At 42.5% G+C, this 13,920-nt stretch overlaps 1 protein-coding gene across 2 annotated transcripts in view; it reads right to left on the bottom strand.

Moving 5' to 3' along the window:
• Positions 1-13,920, bottom strand: part of RADIL (Rap associating with DIL domain) — a 448,013-nt gene that overhangs the window by 156,150 nt on the left and 277,943 nt on the right. For both annotated transcript variants that reach the window (XM_085629184.1, XM_085629183.1), the window contains exon 6: positions 8,055-8,218. In XM_085629184.1, the coding sequence (XP_085485310.1) occupies positions 8,055-8,218 (164 nt within the window). The remainder of the gene's footprint in view (positions 1-8,054; positions 8,219-13,920) is intronic.

Here is a 13,920-nt window from a genome sequence, read left to right as displayed (position 1 = left end):
AAACAAAGGTCCATAAATGTTATTTCAACAATGCAAATTTCAACTCTAATACACATTTACTGTTATTTTGAGATAAGTAGAGTACCAGTCAGATGAAAATGCCATACAATGAATTTTGTGTAGCTATTTATGTGTCTCTTTCAACCATCCAACACTCATTAGCTCCTACTCTTCCCTCTTTCCAAAGACATTTTCAAAGTCCTCTCTTATTCTCTTTTCCATCGATACCCAGGGTGTCTTCACAGTCTCTTGGATCCCTTTCACTTAAAGGCTGTAACGTCACCCTTTGCCTTATTAAATATCCCAATTTTAGAGCAACCTAGAATGTGTAACACAAAGAGTTTTATAGCGCACTGTTATTATTTAAATGTTGTACTTGGGTACTCCAACAAGAGACACCAGACCTTCAAGAATTTCTTCTCTTTGGCTTGTGCTCATGTGGTTACTCTTTCATCGACAGAATTCACCCCCATTTCTGAAGCCACACATCCCCAATAGAGAGGTTGTAGGAAGCCCCACCACAGGCGGATAGACTGTTCTGATGCACGCAACATATGGGAGATAATCTTCCCTTTTTGGAGTGCAGGTGATAAATTGACTCTCGAGGCTGTTCAGCGATATGACTTCAGAACATTCCTACATTAGTGAGCCCGTTCTCGCTTCCTTCCTTTTAAGATTTCTCTACAAAAGATTTTCAGTGTAGGGCATGATCATAGCAGATGTGTGATCATACATTTTAGTGGCTATTGACACGTACATATCCCACTCCTTACTAAAATGTGTTCTCTCTAAAGAGATCTGAGGCTCGCTGCTCAGATGGGTCCCTTTTTTCAGTTAGAGCATATTCAAAGTATCATCTTGGGCCTTTTCAAATCAACCAATAAGACAGGGAGCACCTCAGGCATCCTCTCTCAGGCCCACCCTGTTTGATGTCTAAATAGCTCCACTGGGTCAGTTAGTACAATCATTTGACCTTTCCGTCATATCCTATGCAGATGTTACACAGCTAATTGTATCAATATTGGGGCAAAAGGACCATACTCATGAGCATTTCAAAAGATGCTTACTACCAGTCGCTATTTGGGTGCATGAAAGCTGATTGCAATTAATTTCTGCAGAAATGGAGATAATGGTCATCAGCGGCCCTCAGTCTATCTGGACACAGGTATGGTGGCCTCCAGATCTTGGTCAGTCTCCTATTCCAACCACCAAATCTAGAAATGTAGACATTTTATTAGTCCAATAATTGTCTTTCAATCTGCAGGTCACTGAAGCCTCATATTCCTGTATTGGCTTATTAAAAGCCCTTAAAGGCACTTCCTACATTTAATACACATAGAAAATGTATTGTCCAGGCGGTAATCACTCTGAACCTAGACTATTGTAACGCCATTTATTTAGGTCTTCTCAAAATCATCATTCAATGTTTCAAAACTGTCCAGTTGCTGAGACTTTCTTGCTTTTAAAACGCCTTTGCCAAGGCTCAGTACAAAGTCACTTACGTGACCTGTAGTTACAGTTATCCACCATTTTTCAAACTTTTTTTCACACAAAAGTATTTACCCAAATTGCTTTTCACATAAAACATAAAACATTTTCTAGTTTTTATCAACATTCAGATTTTGGAGAGGGACCAACAAACATAGGGAATATGCTTTGTTTGAATTGATAGGCCAGGGCAAAACTGGCCATCCTGACACTGACATGGTCCTGGTAGGTTACTGTCTGCTGGGCTGCTTTTACAGCAGGATGGGCCATCAAGAGACAAACATGAAAGCGTGTGGGACTGGTTTGAACATTTCTGCAAATGCTGATTTTGGTTTTCTGTCTGGCCCTGTGAAGGACTAGTTTTCTACAGAGAGGCTTTAGAGAGGTGAGAAGCGAAGGAGAGGTAGAATTGCCTGACAATCAGAAAAAAGGTAGGCAACGATAGGGTGAAACTGCTGGACATTAAGATGAGATGAAAGGCCACTGAATGCTGGTACAAAAGCTCTTGCGTTTTCAAACAAATGTTATTGATTTATTATAGCCTGTTGTTTATCTGTGGCCACCCTGAACTTGTAAAGTGCTATGATTCACTAAGAGGCAGAAGCAAACACTATGTAACCAGTCGATGATGAGAGAGGGCCTGATTTAGAGATTGGTAGATAGGTACCCTATCACCAATGTGGCGGATATCCCGTCCGCCGTAGTTACAAGTGCCAAGTATCTGACAATCAGCAAGGTGGGGAGGAGCCGGTCCAGCGGTGCAGAAGGCACCTTATTCCACTTGGTTTGAAGTCGATAAGGATAATACTGCACATGCTGCATCAATGGAACCTGCCGCCTACACTTTAATGCCTATAGGGCCCCCCTCAGATCCCTGGGACCGTTGCCCTTGCACCCACCAACCTGATAACCAGGTCCCTATGATCCGCCGAGGATTTCTTGGCGTATAGTCATAAAAAGTGTTTGTCATTTTCAGACATATTACTGCACATAGAAAATGGCTCAGAAAGCACGTGCAGTGCAAATGTTTAATGTGTGACAGCAAATGAAGTAGGAGTGCAACGCTTGTCTAGTGCACAATTTCAGACCCCTGTGGATCTAGGTGCCCGTGTTAGCTGTATCCGGAATCAGAAAAGGCTTCAGGCGATTAATAACTGATTTACATGGACCTCAAGCCCATGGACGTCATTTAAGGGTCGCCATGGGTCGCAGTTGCGAACCCTGGCTTCCCCTTGTGACCCCTGGCACTGCCTTTGCGACCCCTGGCCTCAGAGGTTGCAAAATTAGTGGCAGGCACACAGTAGCAGCTCGTCGTTATTTGGGGTCCCACTTTCCTTATTTTCTGACTATTGCACTAATGAATACTTTTATATGATTCACTATTAGTGTAATAAAGAATGGAGTACAATTACCTTGAATATCACCCTCCCTGGCAGCTGAGGCAAAAAAAAAATGCTTTTAAATGTATGCTGTGTGCATGCTTGCAGCTGAGAGTGTGTTTTTGTGAGAGACAGTGTTGTATGTGTAAATGTGTGTGAGTGCATGTGTAAGTGTGTGAGTGAAAGTAAAGGTCAAGTCGCTTGTGATGTCACCTCTGCTACCTCAGGCATTTTGGTGAATTGACATCCATGCTCAAGCTGAATGTTGAAATACATTATGCTCCATACTTTTTGGGTTTTGTAACATCAGGTGTGTTCACCTCTGTCAGGGCACTGAAAGGTAAGTGCTGGGGCCCAAACGATTTAATACAAGCTTGATAACGACCCTACCGAATACTGAGCCTACTGAATGCCAAGGCTGCACAGGCCTCATTTCACCTCAACCCGCCTTCCCCACCACCCTACACTTCCTGTCTCTTTATCTCAATCGCACAGTATTTGCTCTCTACTTTCTCCCTTTGTCTCTGTTTTCCTATCTTTCTCCTTTTTCTCCATCCTGCACTGGGTCAAAGTGTGAGGATGAACAGTAAACCCTGTTGAGTGATGGTGCTCCTAGATACAAGAACGGGGGCAGGGGCTTGAGGGACCCCAAGCGGATAGATGTTGAGTCATTCAAGTTGCAGCTGATCAAGACCCCGCCCAACAACCGGCGCGGAACCTTTATCATGGATGGAGGGGAGAATGAGTGTCAGAAGACTGAGAATCAGGGCAGACGTTTCTTACAACATTCACCTGAAACCATCACAAAATGCAATCACATGCTCTTTAGTGTGAGTGGGGGCACAACAATCAGAGCCAGCAGGATGAGATCATTTTGTCCAACTGATGGCCGCGAAATTATCCCAACAACTGGTAGTCATCAGGAGTCCAGATAGATGTGAACCCATGACCTATGGTACACTTCTTTCTTTTCTGGTGATTCATAGCTAAATGTGTCATTGGCTAAAAGTGGCACTTCAGGCCACGTAGAAGGGTTAAGAGTGGCTTGAAACTTATGCTAAAAAGAAATGGTGTATGAAGGGTGTCTTGTGGAATTCACTTAATTGACCTCAGTATAATCATTACTTTCTACTCCTCTATTGGGGCAATGAAATATTTCAACTCCGCCACCTAACAGAACAGAAGTACTGTCCTTCACCACTGGGGCGATGTATATTGATAACTCAAGGTCAGATACCTCAGTGTACAACCGCCCTGATAGCCACTGCTTCCATAAGATGAATATTACACTTACGTTACCACTACTTTAATACCACTACAAAGTCCATAACTTTTTCAATTTCCAAAATTAAATAAAAATAATTTTTAATCCATTTGTATTTTAAGTATGTCATTTAACTAAACTAAATTTAAATGTAATTGTCCATAACCTTCAAAACAAAATACATTTAGGGCACTGATTCCGATCCTGTATTTTTTTTTCCCGTACGACTCGTATCCGTAAATTTTTCCATACAAATCGTACAAGTCCCGTCCGACCCGTGAAGTACGATTCGTATGGGAAAAATACATACGGAATGGCCCGATCCGTACAAATCGGATCGGGAAAAGTTGTACGAGAAGGACCCGGACACTTTTCCGTACAAATCGTAAAAATGCAGTCCGACCGTACTAGTACGTTCCCGGACCAGCTTTCCGATTTACGATTTGTACGTAAAATGTCCCGTACACGGGGAATGCCATTACCCGCTACGAAGCGAACTTTGTACGACTCGTATCCCGGGAAAAGTTGTTCCCGGGGTGCGAGTCGTACAGGGGTACGAGTCGTACAGGCATACACCCCCGTGCGTTGTGTATGTACGGTGCGTACCCCCAGAACGCAAGTACTGTGCGTACCCCCAACATTGCGTACCCCAACATCGCGTATGTACGGTGCGTACCCCCAACATCGCGTACTCCAACGTCGCGTACCCCAACATCGCGTATGTACGGTTGGGGTACGCGATGTTGGGTACACAACGTACATACGCGATGTTGGGGGTACGCGATGTTGGGGGTACGCACAGTACATGTGCACTGGGGGTACGCACCGTACATACGCGATGTTGGGGGTACGCGATGTTGGGGTACGCAATGCTGGGGTACGCGATGTTGTGTGTACGCACAGTACATGCGCACTGGGGTAACGCACCGTACATACACAACGCACGGGGTGTATGCCTGTACGACTCGTACCCCTGGGGACTCTGCTTTTACGGCTTGGTTTGGCTCCCGTAAGAAAAGAGCCGTACTGAGTGCCGTAGGGACGAATCGTACTTGCTGGCCCGGAAACCGCTGCTTAAATATGTACGGACGTCGCGTACAAGCTGTTCCGGATCAGAATCGTTGGTTTATTTTAGCCGTATGGTCTTTTGTACAATTCACACGGAAAAAGGCTTTCTGTACGAATCGTACTTCCTAGGTTGTAAGAAAAGTTTACCGGGTTCGAGTCGTACGGGAAAAACGCTCCGTACAACGATTTGTACAGCCTTTTTCCAGGATTGGAATCGGCCCCTTAATGTAATTATTAGTCAGAACGAAAACTAAATGCCAACCATAACCATTAAATAATTTAAATACACTAATTAACTGAATTAAATAAAACAATAATGTACCCCTAGCTTTTAAACACAATACATTTAATTAAATGTAATTACCAACCTGCACATAACTCACAGGCCAACTGAAACAATTGATTTAAATAAAAAAAATGACTGTAACATAACCCTAATCCGAACCTTAACCTTTAAATAATTTAAATTAATGTATTAATTAAATTGACCCTAATGCTCAATGTAACCGTTATTTAAATTAAAATATAGTAAGTATCCTTACCTTAACACTAATATTAATTATAACCTTTAATTAATCTAAATTAAATTAAATATTTGACCTTAACATCACACTAACACTACAGATATCCCTCACCCTTAATGAATTTAAATGTAATTTAATTAAATTACTATGTTTAACCTAATAAGATTACTAATTTTAACAACAATACTTACAAACTTGAATAAATGTATTTAAATATTTATCATAATTTTAAAACTAATAACAGTCATAATCCTTTCTAGAATGCGTACAGTAACGTAAAATCGATTAATTAACTTACTAATTAATCTTAACCTAACCATCATGCCTATATTAACTGTTAATCATTTTAAATTTAACTAGTTTTTAATTGAAATTAGTTATTTTGACCTTCCCATTCAATAACTGAAATCAAAGGCTGATGAATTAAGTTATAATAAATATTTAACCTCACACCTTTAAAGATGATTTTAAAGTAACCTAACCCGTTAATTATGTTATAGTGAATCTAAATTAAATTTAACACTTTTGTATTTACCTTAAATGATGCAGTGGCCTTCTCTGTTGTGGTAAACTCTACAGTGGACTAATTGATGAAATACCATTAGCTGAGAGGCCCATCGATGTAGGGTCATTGAAGTGGTTGTGATGCACCCTACAGGAGGGTATTTCCAACATATATTTTGCAAGGTCTCCACTTGCCTGTCTGCTTTACTAGTAATTCCACTGCTGTAAGAGGACTTAGATGCAAATTTACAAACATCGTGCCCCGTTTTGTGTTGCAAATGTGATGCAAACCGCCACAAAATGTTTATTTTGAATTTGGTTTCCAGTGAAAAATGTGCTTTTCACTAGAAAGTTGCCTGAAAGTAAGTAAAGAGTCCGCATCAGGGGGCTACTCCATGAGTGGTACATGGGTGTTCCCATGCAAGCACCCATGGTGTTTTACGCAAAGCCCTATCTACTAACAATAGTATACTGGGTTTTGCACCAAAAAATATCGCCTCTTTGGTAGGCGTAAAAAGGAGAAATGCTTATATTTCGCCATACTTTTCCAACTTTGAATGTGTGTTGGGCTTTAAAGAACATATCCAAAGTGGGAAAAGTTTTAAAGTTTGTCTAGGTGTAGAATTCTGTACTGCAAGAGCACCGTTCCTGTACAAAACCTATGCCAGAAATGTTGCAGGCCCCTTTGCACTATGCTGCAAGGGTGTGTGCGTGGCGCTAGGCAGCCTGATTGTGCTCCAGCGCCAGAGAAAGAGCACGACACTGCCACAGCTTAGTAGCTATGGAACTTACTGGTTCTCTACTTCTCATGCAAGGGCAGGCCAGCAAAGTTGGTGTTGCGTTGCATGGCTACTTTGTAAATCTGTGTCTTAGTATGAAAAGTCTGACATACAATGATGAACTCCTGAAATTCTTTTTGTCTCTCCCTTTGATGACAACAATGAACAGTAGAAGAAGAGGCAAAATAAACTGAACAAAGATACACAGCCAACCCAGGAAATAGACACAGAAACAACTCTGGAGTAATCACAGTGAAGAATCCCCAAACACCACAACTGATCAGCAAGTTCAGGGTATGCACAGAGAGGACAGCACAGACAGACATGGAAAGATGAGCAAGATGTGATGCCAATAATATGACCCAGACCTTTTAAAAAAATGATTTATGAGGAATGCGCCTAGACGCCCCTGGGCAATCGTGCGCTATACAAATCCCCAAATCAAATCAAATCAAATGCGGGAGCCTCTAATTCGAGAAATCCACACACAAGATTATTGATTTCAAAATGCCTGGAGATGAGCACAGCTTCCACAATGGCAGATTCTTTCAGAAAAGAACGCAGTCAGTTTTCAACAATAGCAGACACATAAATAACCCATGGAAAACTATTGCAACAAAATCTATACATCTGTCAAGCTTTGGCAACACTTTCAAACTGATAAAAGATGCTTATAAAGCATTCTGTATTATAATGTACTGATCAGTTATTTCCTCATGCACTTTGATCTTGATGAGGTATTCCATCATGCCTTTGATCTATGACCTTGTCGACCCAGTGACCTGGTATGAGAACAGGAGACATCAAAGGAGAAAAGTAGTTTTGTGGGTAAGATTTCAAAAAAGGGAAAATGAGTATCCAACGTTGCGGAAACCTACTTCTTCACGGTACATGAAATAAGGTCTTCTTTTCTTTTTTAGAGGACTCCTCCTCACATACTATCTCGAAGAAGATGGATAAGGTGGTAATGTGAAGTATGCTGCGATGAAATCTGAGGACTGCACAAGGAAGACAAACCTACTTTAGCATGGATTTGACTCACACGTACCTTTGACATCCACCACCTCCTCTTCCAGGCTCTGAAGGAAGACCGGTGACCGCTGTTGGATGAAGTAGAGGAGCTCGATGGCATTGGACATCCAAAACAGGATATGCTGTAGATCTGGGATCAGGTCTGTGATGGTGAAGTGGGACAAGGATGCAGGGTCTTGACTGCCAAGGGGTGAACGAAAGAGGGAGAGAGAAAAGAAACAAAAAGATCAAACAAAGAGCACACCAAAGAGCAGGTATAGATGGCAGGAGTATGCGGTCGTCAGTCAGAGATGTCAGGGGGTAGCAGCTGCTACCTACAGCTTACGTTTGGCATATCAGGAACTACTCTTGCTAGCCCTGCTCTCCAGGCTCATGAAGGCAGCGTCAAATACAGATAGTAAACAGGGCAATAAAAGCTGTATTTACTTTCTGCAATTTCCACTTCTGGCCCTTTTTGTTGTCACTTAGGGCCTAATTAGGAGTCTGGTGGTCCAGTGGTGGCGGTCCAGCCACCGCCGCACCGACAGTCTGATTGCCCTATTACGACTCGGGTGGTCAGACCATAAGTGAACCGGCGGCTCTGCCGGGAACAGCCGTTCCCTGGCGGTGGCACAGCAGTCTGGGGCTATGTAATATGCAGGAGGTGCAGCTGCGGCACCGCCATGCATATTACAAGTTTCAGGACCGCCAGCGGTTTCATAGACGTCTTTATTCCATAAAAAGGCTGACAGTGCGAAAACAAAGGAGGACCCTACAGGGCCCCTTGTGCCCCCTCAGACTTGGGATGCCTCCAGGGGTCACAACATGTGCCCCCTTATGTGCATGCACCCAGGTTCCTGCACGGCATTGACTTTTGAGTCCATGCCGTGCAGGAACCCTGTGTGGCGTTCCCATTGCGGTGCCTCATTCAAAAGCACCACCGCCTTTGAAAGACACACTGCAGCGGGACCGCCACGCCGCCCGCCCACCAGACACAAAATTTGTTGTAATCTGGCAGGCAGCAGTGACCTTCGGCGGAGCAGTGGCGCGGAGGTTGGGACAGATGCGCCATTGCTCCGCCAAAAGTCGTAATTAGTCCCTTAGTGGCAGAGTGGGAAAAAATTTCACCCCTCTGATGACATCATGAAATGTAAAAGGGTGCCTTGATGTCACTTCCGTTTTCCCAGCCGATTAGTGAATGGAGTACCATGGATCGTGAATGATTTCTTTTGAGATATTTCCTTCCAAGGTGGAATAAAGATGCAATCCTCCAAGGAGGGCAGCTCGAACTAGCAGTGACTTGGGTTAGACATTGGCTTCTTTTGCTATGCCCACAGGCCTGAAATTCAAAGACTAATAATTATGAGTGTCGTTGTTAGAACTTCAATTGTGGCTAAAAATGAATAGAAGTTGGTAAATGTGCTAGGCTTGAGTTTCACACAAAACTGGTTCTAGAAATAAAAACTACCAACTATGTGCTTTTTTTTGCACTTCTTGACTCTGCATTTTGCTGCTATGTTTGTGGAACTAATGGGTGGCCACAGGCAGTGGGGTGGAGAGTATTTTAAGGGTGGATGACCGGGTCCGCAAAAATATCCCAACTTTAATAGATATATGAAGACATTTTTATCAATGCAAGAAAGGCAGAGAGGAGGAAGGAAAGACACCGTTTTGGGAGGGGGAGAATACACAAAAAGATATAATGAGGGGGAAGGAAAAGAGGGCAAGGGGACTACGTTGATTATACTATATTAATTGAAGTTTCCAAGTCAAGTTGTAAACATTTACAACTATCCTCATAGGTTGAAATTTTTTTGAGATTCACAAGTTTGCCACAAGCGCTTTTGGAAAATATTTGACAACTTTTATTTACGCTAATGTGAGTTCAATTCTGTATGTGTAATGGCACAAAGTGCATAATTACAGATGCAGAAGAATGTATTTTAGTAACTTTTTTCCCTTTGTTCTTCCACAGGAAAGATATTTTTCCCTTTGGAGAAACCCCTTTCCCAAAATCCCCACCAATTTTAGGTTGTATCTTTCGTTTCCCTACCTTGGAAAGGGAGTGTATTGTGCTCTTGAGAGGAGTAGATCTCCAACTGTTTCTGTTGAAGGAATGGACTGAGAAAAGGTTTGTGAATACCCTGAAAGTTTGGGTATCTGCACACAATTTCGAGGTATCATGGCATGATCCCTGCCCCTGTATGAAGATTTACTCCTTGGTAATATTACACAATGCTGGGGTAAAACTGCATCCGATTTAATATGTTTGTAAATTAATATGTTGTAAACCTAAAACCTGACTTTCCTCTCATAAATTAAGACATCTACTCATATACATCAGACATTTATTTGCAAATGGCTTGGTGAATCGGTCCCTTTAACTTCATTCACTTGTGCCTATTACAACACTAAGGGACTCATTACGATGTCGGGCGGACGTGACACCGTTGCGGTCGGAAACCAGCTGCAGCACAAGCTCCCATAGAGAAATAGGAGCTTTTGTTAATCCCTGCACGGCATGGCAGGCAAGGGATTGACAGGAGTGCACCATATGTGCCCCCCCAGGTCCCCAAACGGAGGCCACTGTTGCAAGGGGGCCTTGCTAGGGTCCCCCAAAATTGCTTTCCGATAGGCTTTTCATGTCGGAAAGCCTGACATGAAAAGCCTGTGGGAAATTGACATCATAATCCCGACGGCGGAATTCTGTCCTTAAGCGATTATGTGCTCGTTCCGACTGGCCGACAGGGATCCCCGTCGGAAGCCAGCCTGAAGGATTGTCCAGTTTCACTATCGACTGCCGTCATTGCAATACAGAGGTCGACAGTGAAACTGAAGATGTCGGTCGGAAAGCCTCCGACCACAGGTCAGAGGCTTTACGCCCGACTTCAAAATGAGGGCCTCAGTGGCGATGGAGGCATAAAGGCATATGGACTTGGGCACACCTGTAACTGCTCTCTTATGAAAAGGAATTTCCTGTTCTTTATACAAAACGTCTTGTTGTTCTAATGTTAATCTTCTAAGGTTCTCATGACAAGCAACCCAGAGTGGTCACACGTTTTGGAAGCGAGTGGGGTTGAGAAGTTTAAAAAGCAGAATTATCATTTTTGCAAACTCCAGACACAATAATTCCTGGTTAGGAGACACTGAGCCCAGCATTCTCAGGGGAGCAGCAGGCAGCTCACTCACCTGCTTACTGCAGCATTGGGGGGGAGGGGCAGAAAACATTTGTCACTGCCCTCCCGCTGCCCAGTTCCTTGCAACACAGGCATAACAAAAATTCCCCACTGATCATTAACATCTGCCCCAACTGACTACTAAAATCATAACCTATGGTAGACCCAATCACAGATCTTCCTGGACTGTTGATAGCAAAAACTTAACATAAAAGCCCCTATGACTACCTATGCATTACAATGTCATAGAATCTATCTTGGTTGCCTCAGCGTAACCTGCTTTGCAAGAAAATTTAAAAAGCTATCTAAGGGGCAAAAGGCTTTTATTCAGAATACAATATTATTTCACACGCAATAGTCTTGGAGATTTTAAATGCTAAGCTTACTACTCTGATCCCTTACTGCTCTTTTGTTTACTCTGACAAAGTAGACCTAAATTAGCACTCCTTCAGCTTAATTACATCAGGAGCATTTTTGAGATAAGGACGTGTACACTGAATGAAATTATTCGTCTTGAGTTTGGCCTTGCCACCATGAACAAAGTATGTGATTTGACAGCTCTAATATATATTTTTTTAACCTAAGATCAGTTCTCAGTTGCTCTTTATTTGTCTGTTCACTTGATTGGTAGGAACTCATAAGAAACCAAAGATTAAACCTTTCATTATATCTCAATATTTTGATTCACGGTTATGAACGAAATCATATTTGGTCTAAAAAATTGCTGTTTCCTAAGGGATAGCAAAACAAAGCTAAATCAGGACATCACAGCCCATAGCTTCAATCGAGACCGGAGTTTTTCTCTCAAATCTAAAATAGGGAATATTCTTGATCCCCGGAATGCGACCTTGACTCCCCAGAGGTATCCTTCTGGTCTATTTTCACTACTCCGAACCTAGAGCTACAGGCTCTTGGAGTCTCGTTTCATATAATGACGAGGGCATTTTCTGTAGGCTAGGACCTGATGTTTTACCTCATTTTTTGTACATTTGTCCCAAGATGACCATAATCGGTAAATATTATTTAGAAGCAATGTTAAATTCGATACGGACCATGGAGATTGCATATCATTTAAGCCAAAACTAATCAGGAATGTGCCTGTGTTGTGTCTTTTAACCAGATGTTTATCATTTTAAAATTATGCATCAATAGTTAATCCTGTGTGATTTGCACAAATCAGCAATATGTTTTTTATATCCAGATGTTCTCTCTTAACAGCATACTGTAAAGGAAACATGTTGTGAATTATACTTAGTAGATTATTTGTAAATGTTGTATTGATTTTCCTTATTATTGGTTTTTAGGCATTACAATCACTAATATATCAAATATGCAATAATCCTCAACTTGAACTTGTACTTAGGTTTGTTATTTCCTCCACAAGGGAGAAAAAAGCTGTAGATTGGACCAGGTATTCCCGAATCCATATGTTATAACCTTGTAATCACCAGATTTCGGTGCAAGGACAATTCTAGGGAACCCGTAATGAGGGCCCCATGTGTCCCACATGTCTGATCCCATTTTTTCTGCCACCACCATCACTCTTTCATTATCACCCTTCTACCGTAAGGCACCTTCTCAGGCCTCGGAAAATCTACTCGCCCACTGACTATGGCGAGTCAGATTTTATCAGGGTGGGCTATTTTTAGGACCTACTGGTCTGTTCTGGCAAGAGAGCTCGAGCTGGAAAAGAGCAAGTGGTCAGTTCATTCAGAAAGTGAATGAGCAATAAAGATGCCTTTAAATCTTGTCTTTATCTTGGCAAATTTGTTGTGTGTTCAAAGACAGAGGCCAAGTGTCAGCTTATGTTTTCTTTTAAATTGCTGTTGATTTTATCCTGGAGCCTGTGTTTACTTTTCTTCTCTGATTGCAAGGTTAGAAGATTTTGTGAAGTGAAATGTCAGAAGATCCTGCTGGGGTGCAGGGTGTGTGACATGAAAGGCTGTAGGATATCTGTTTTTACATAACATTTAAATCCCTAAATGTACAAATATTTGAAAAAATATCAGCAGATAGGAAAGCACATTTCTTTGTAATTCTTACGTGTGATGGAATTAGAGATTGTAATAGGAATAGCCTCCAAATATCTGTTATGAGATGCATAACCCTAGCAAAAATGGTCCTACTGCTGCGACGCCTATATGTGTTGCAAAACTCCTTCTGTTGAATCCCCAGTGTTACATTCACTACCCTGAACAGCCCTTTGGTCTGTCTGGTGCGGGACGGAATACACAGTAGAGTGAAGCTGGAGCTGTTAAAGCTGGATATTGAACAGGGAGGACTTGGCCTTCCAGGACTACGTCTTCACTATCTCGCCGGTCTCCTCCAGTACGCGGCACAATGGTGTACTGAGGGGCCAAACACGGAGAAGAAATTACTGGCGGACTGGAGCGCGGAGGCTGACCTTATGATGGGCTCAAGGACTGTCCATTTGTGGTTAGCCAGGTTGCCTGGGCTTGGGAGCGCGTGGTCACCCTTGTATTAAAGAGGGCCCCATATGCCCGGTCACTACCCGTAACATGGCTTCATAGCTTCCATCATATACAGACGGTGATGGATATGTCCGGATGGTTTGATGGTGATTGTGTAATAGCAGGAAACATATACTTAAATAGAACCTTTCTCTCTTCTGCCGATGCGAGATTGAGTTACCAAGACCTAGAGGATCACTTCCTGCATATACGCTAAATGTACGTGCACTACACGTGAAATATGTACCACATTTCC

Source organism: Triturus cristatus, chromosome 10, assembly GCF_964204655.1.
Source record: "Triturus cristatus chromosome 10, aTriCri1.1, whole genome shotgun sequence".
Taxonomy (NCBI): Eukaryota; Metazoa; Chordata; class Amphibia; order Caudata; family Salamandridae; genus Triturus; species Triturus cristatus.
The sequence above is the reverse complement of the archived record's forward strand: the minus strand, read 5'-3'. Positions and strand labels throughout refer to the sequence as shown.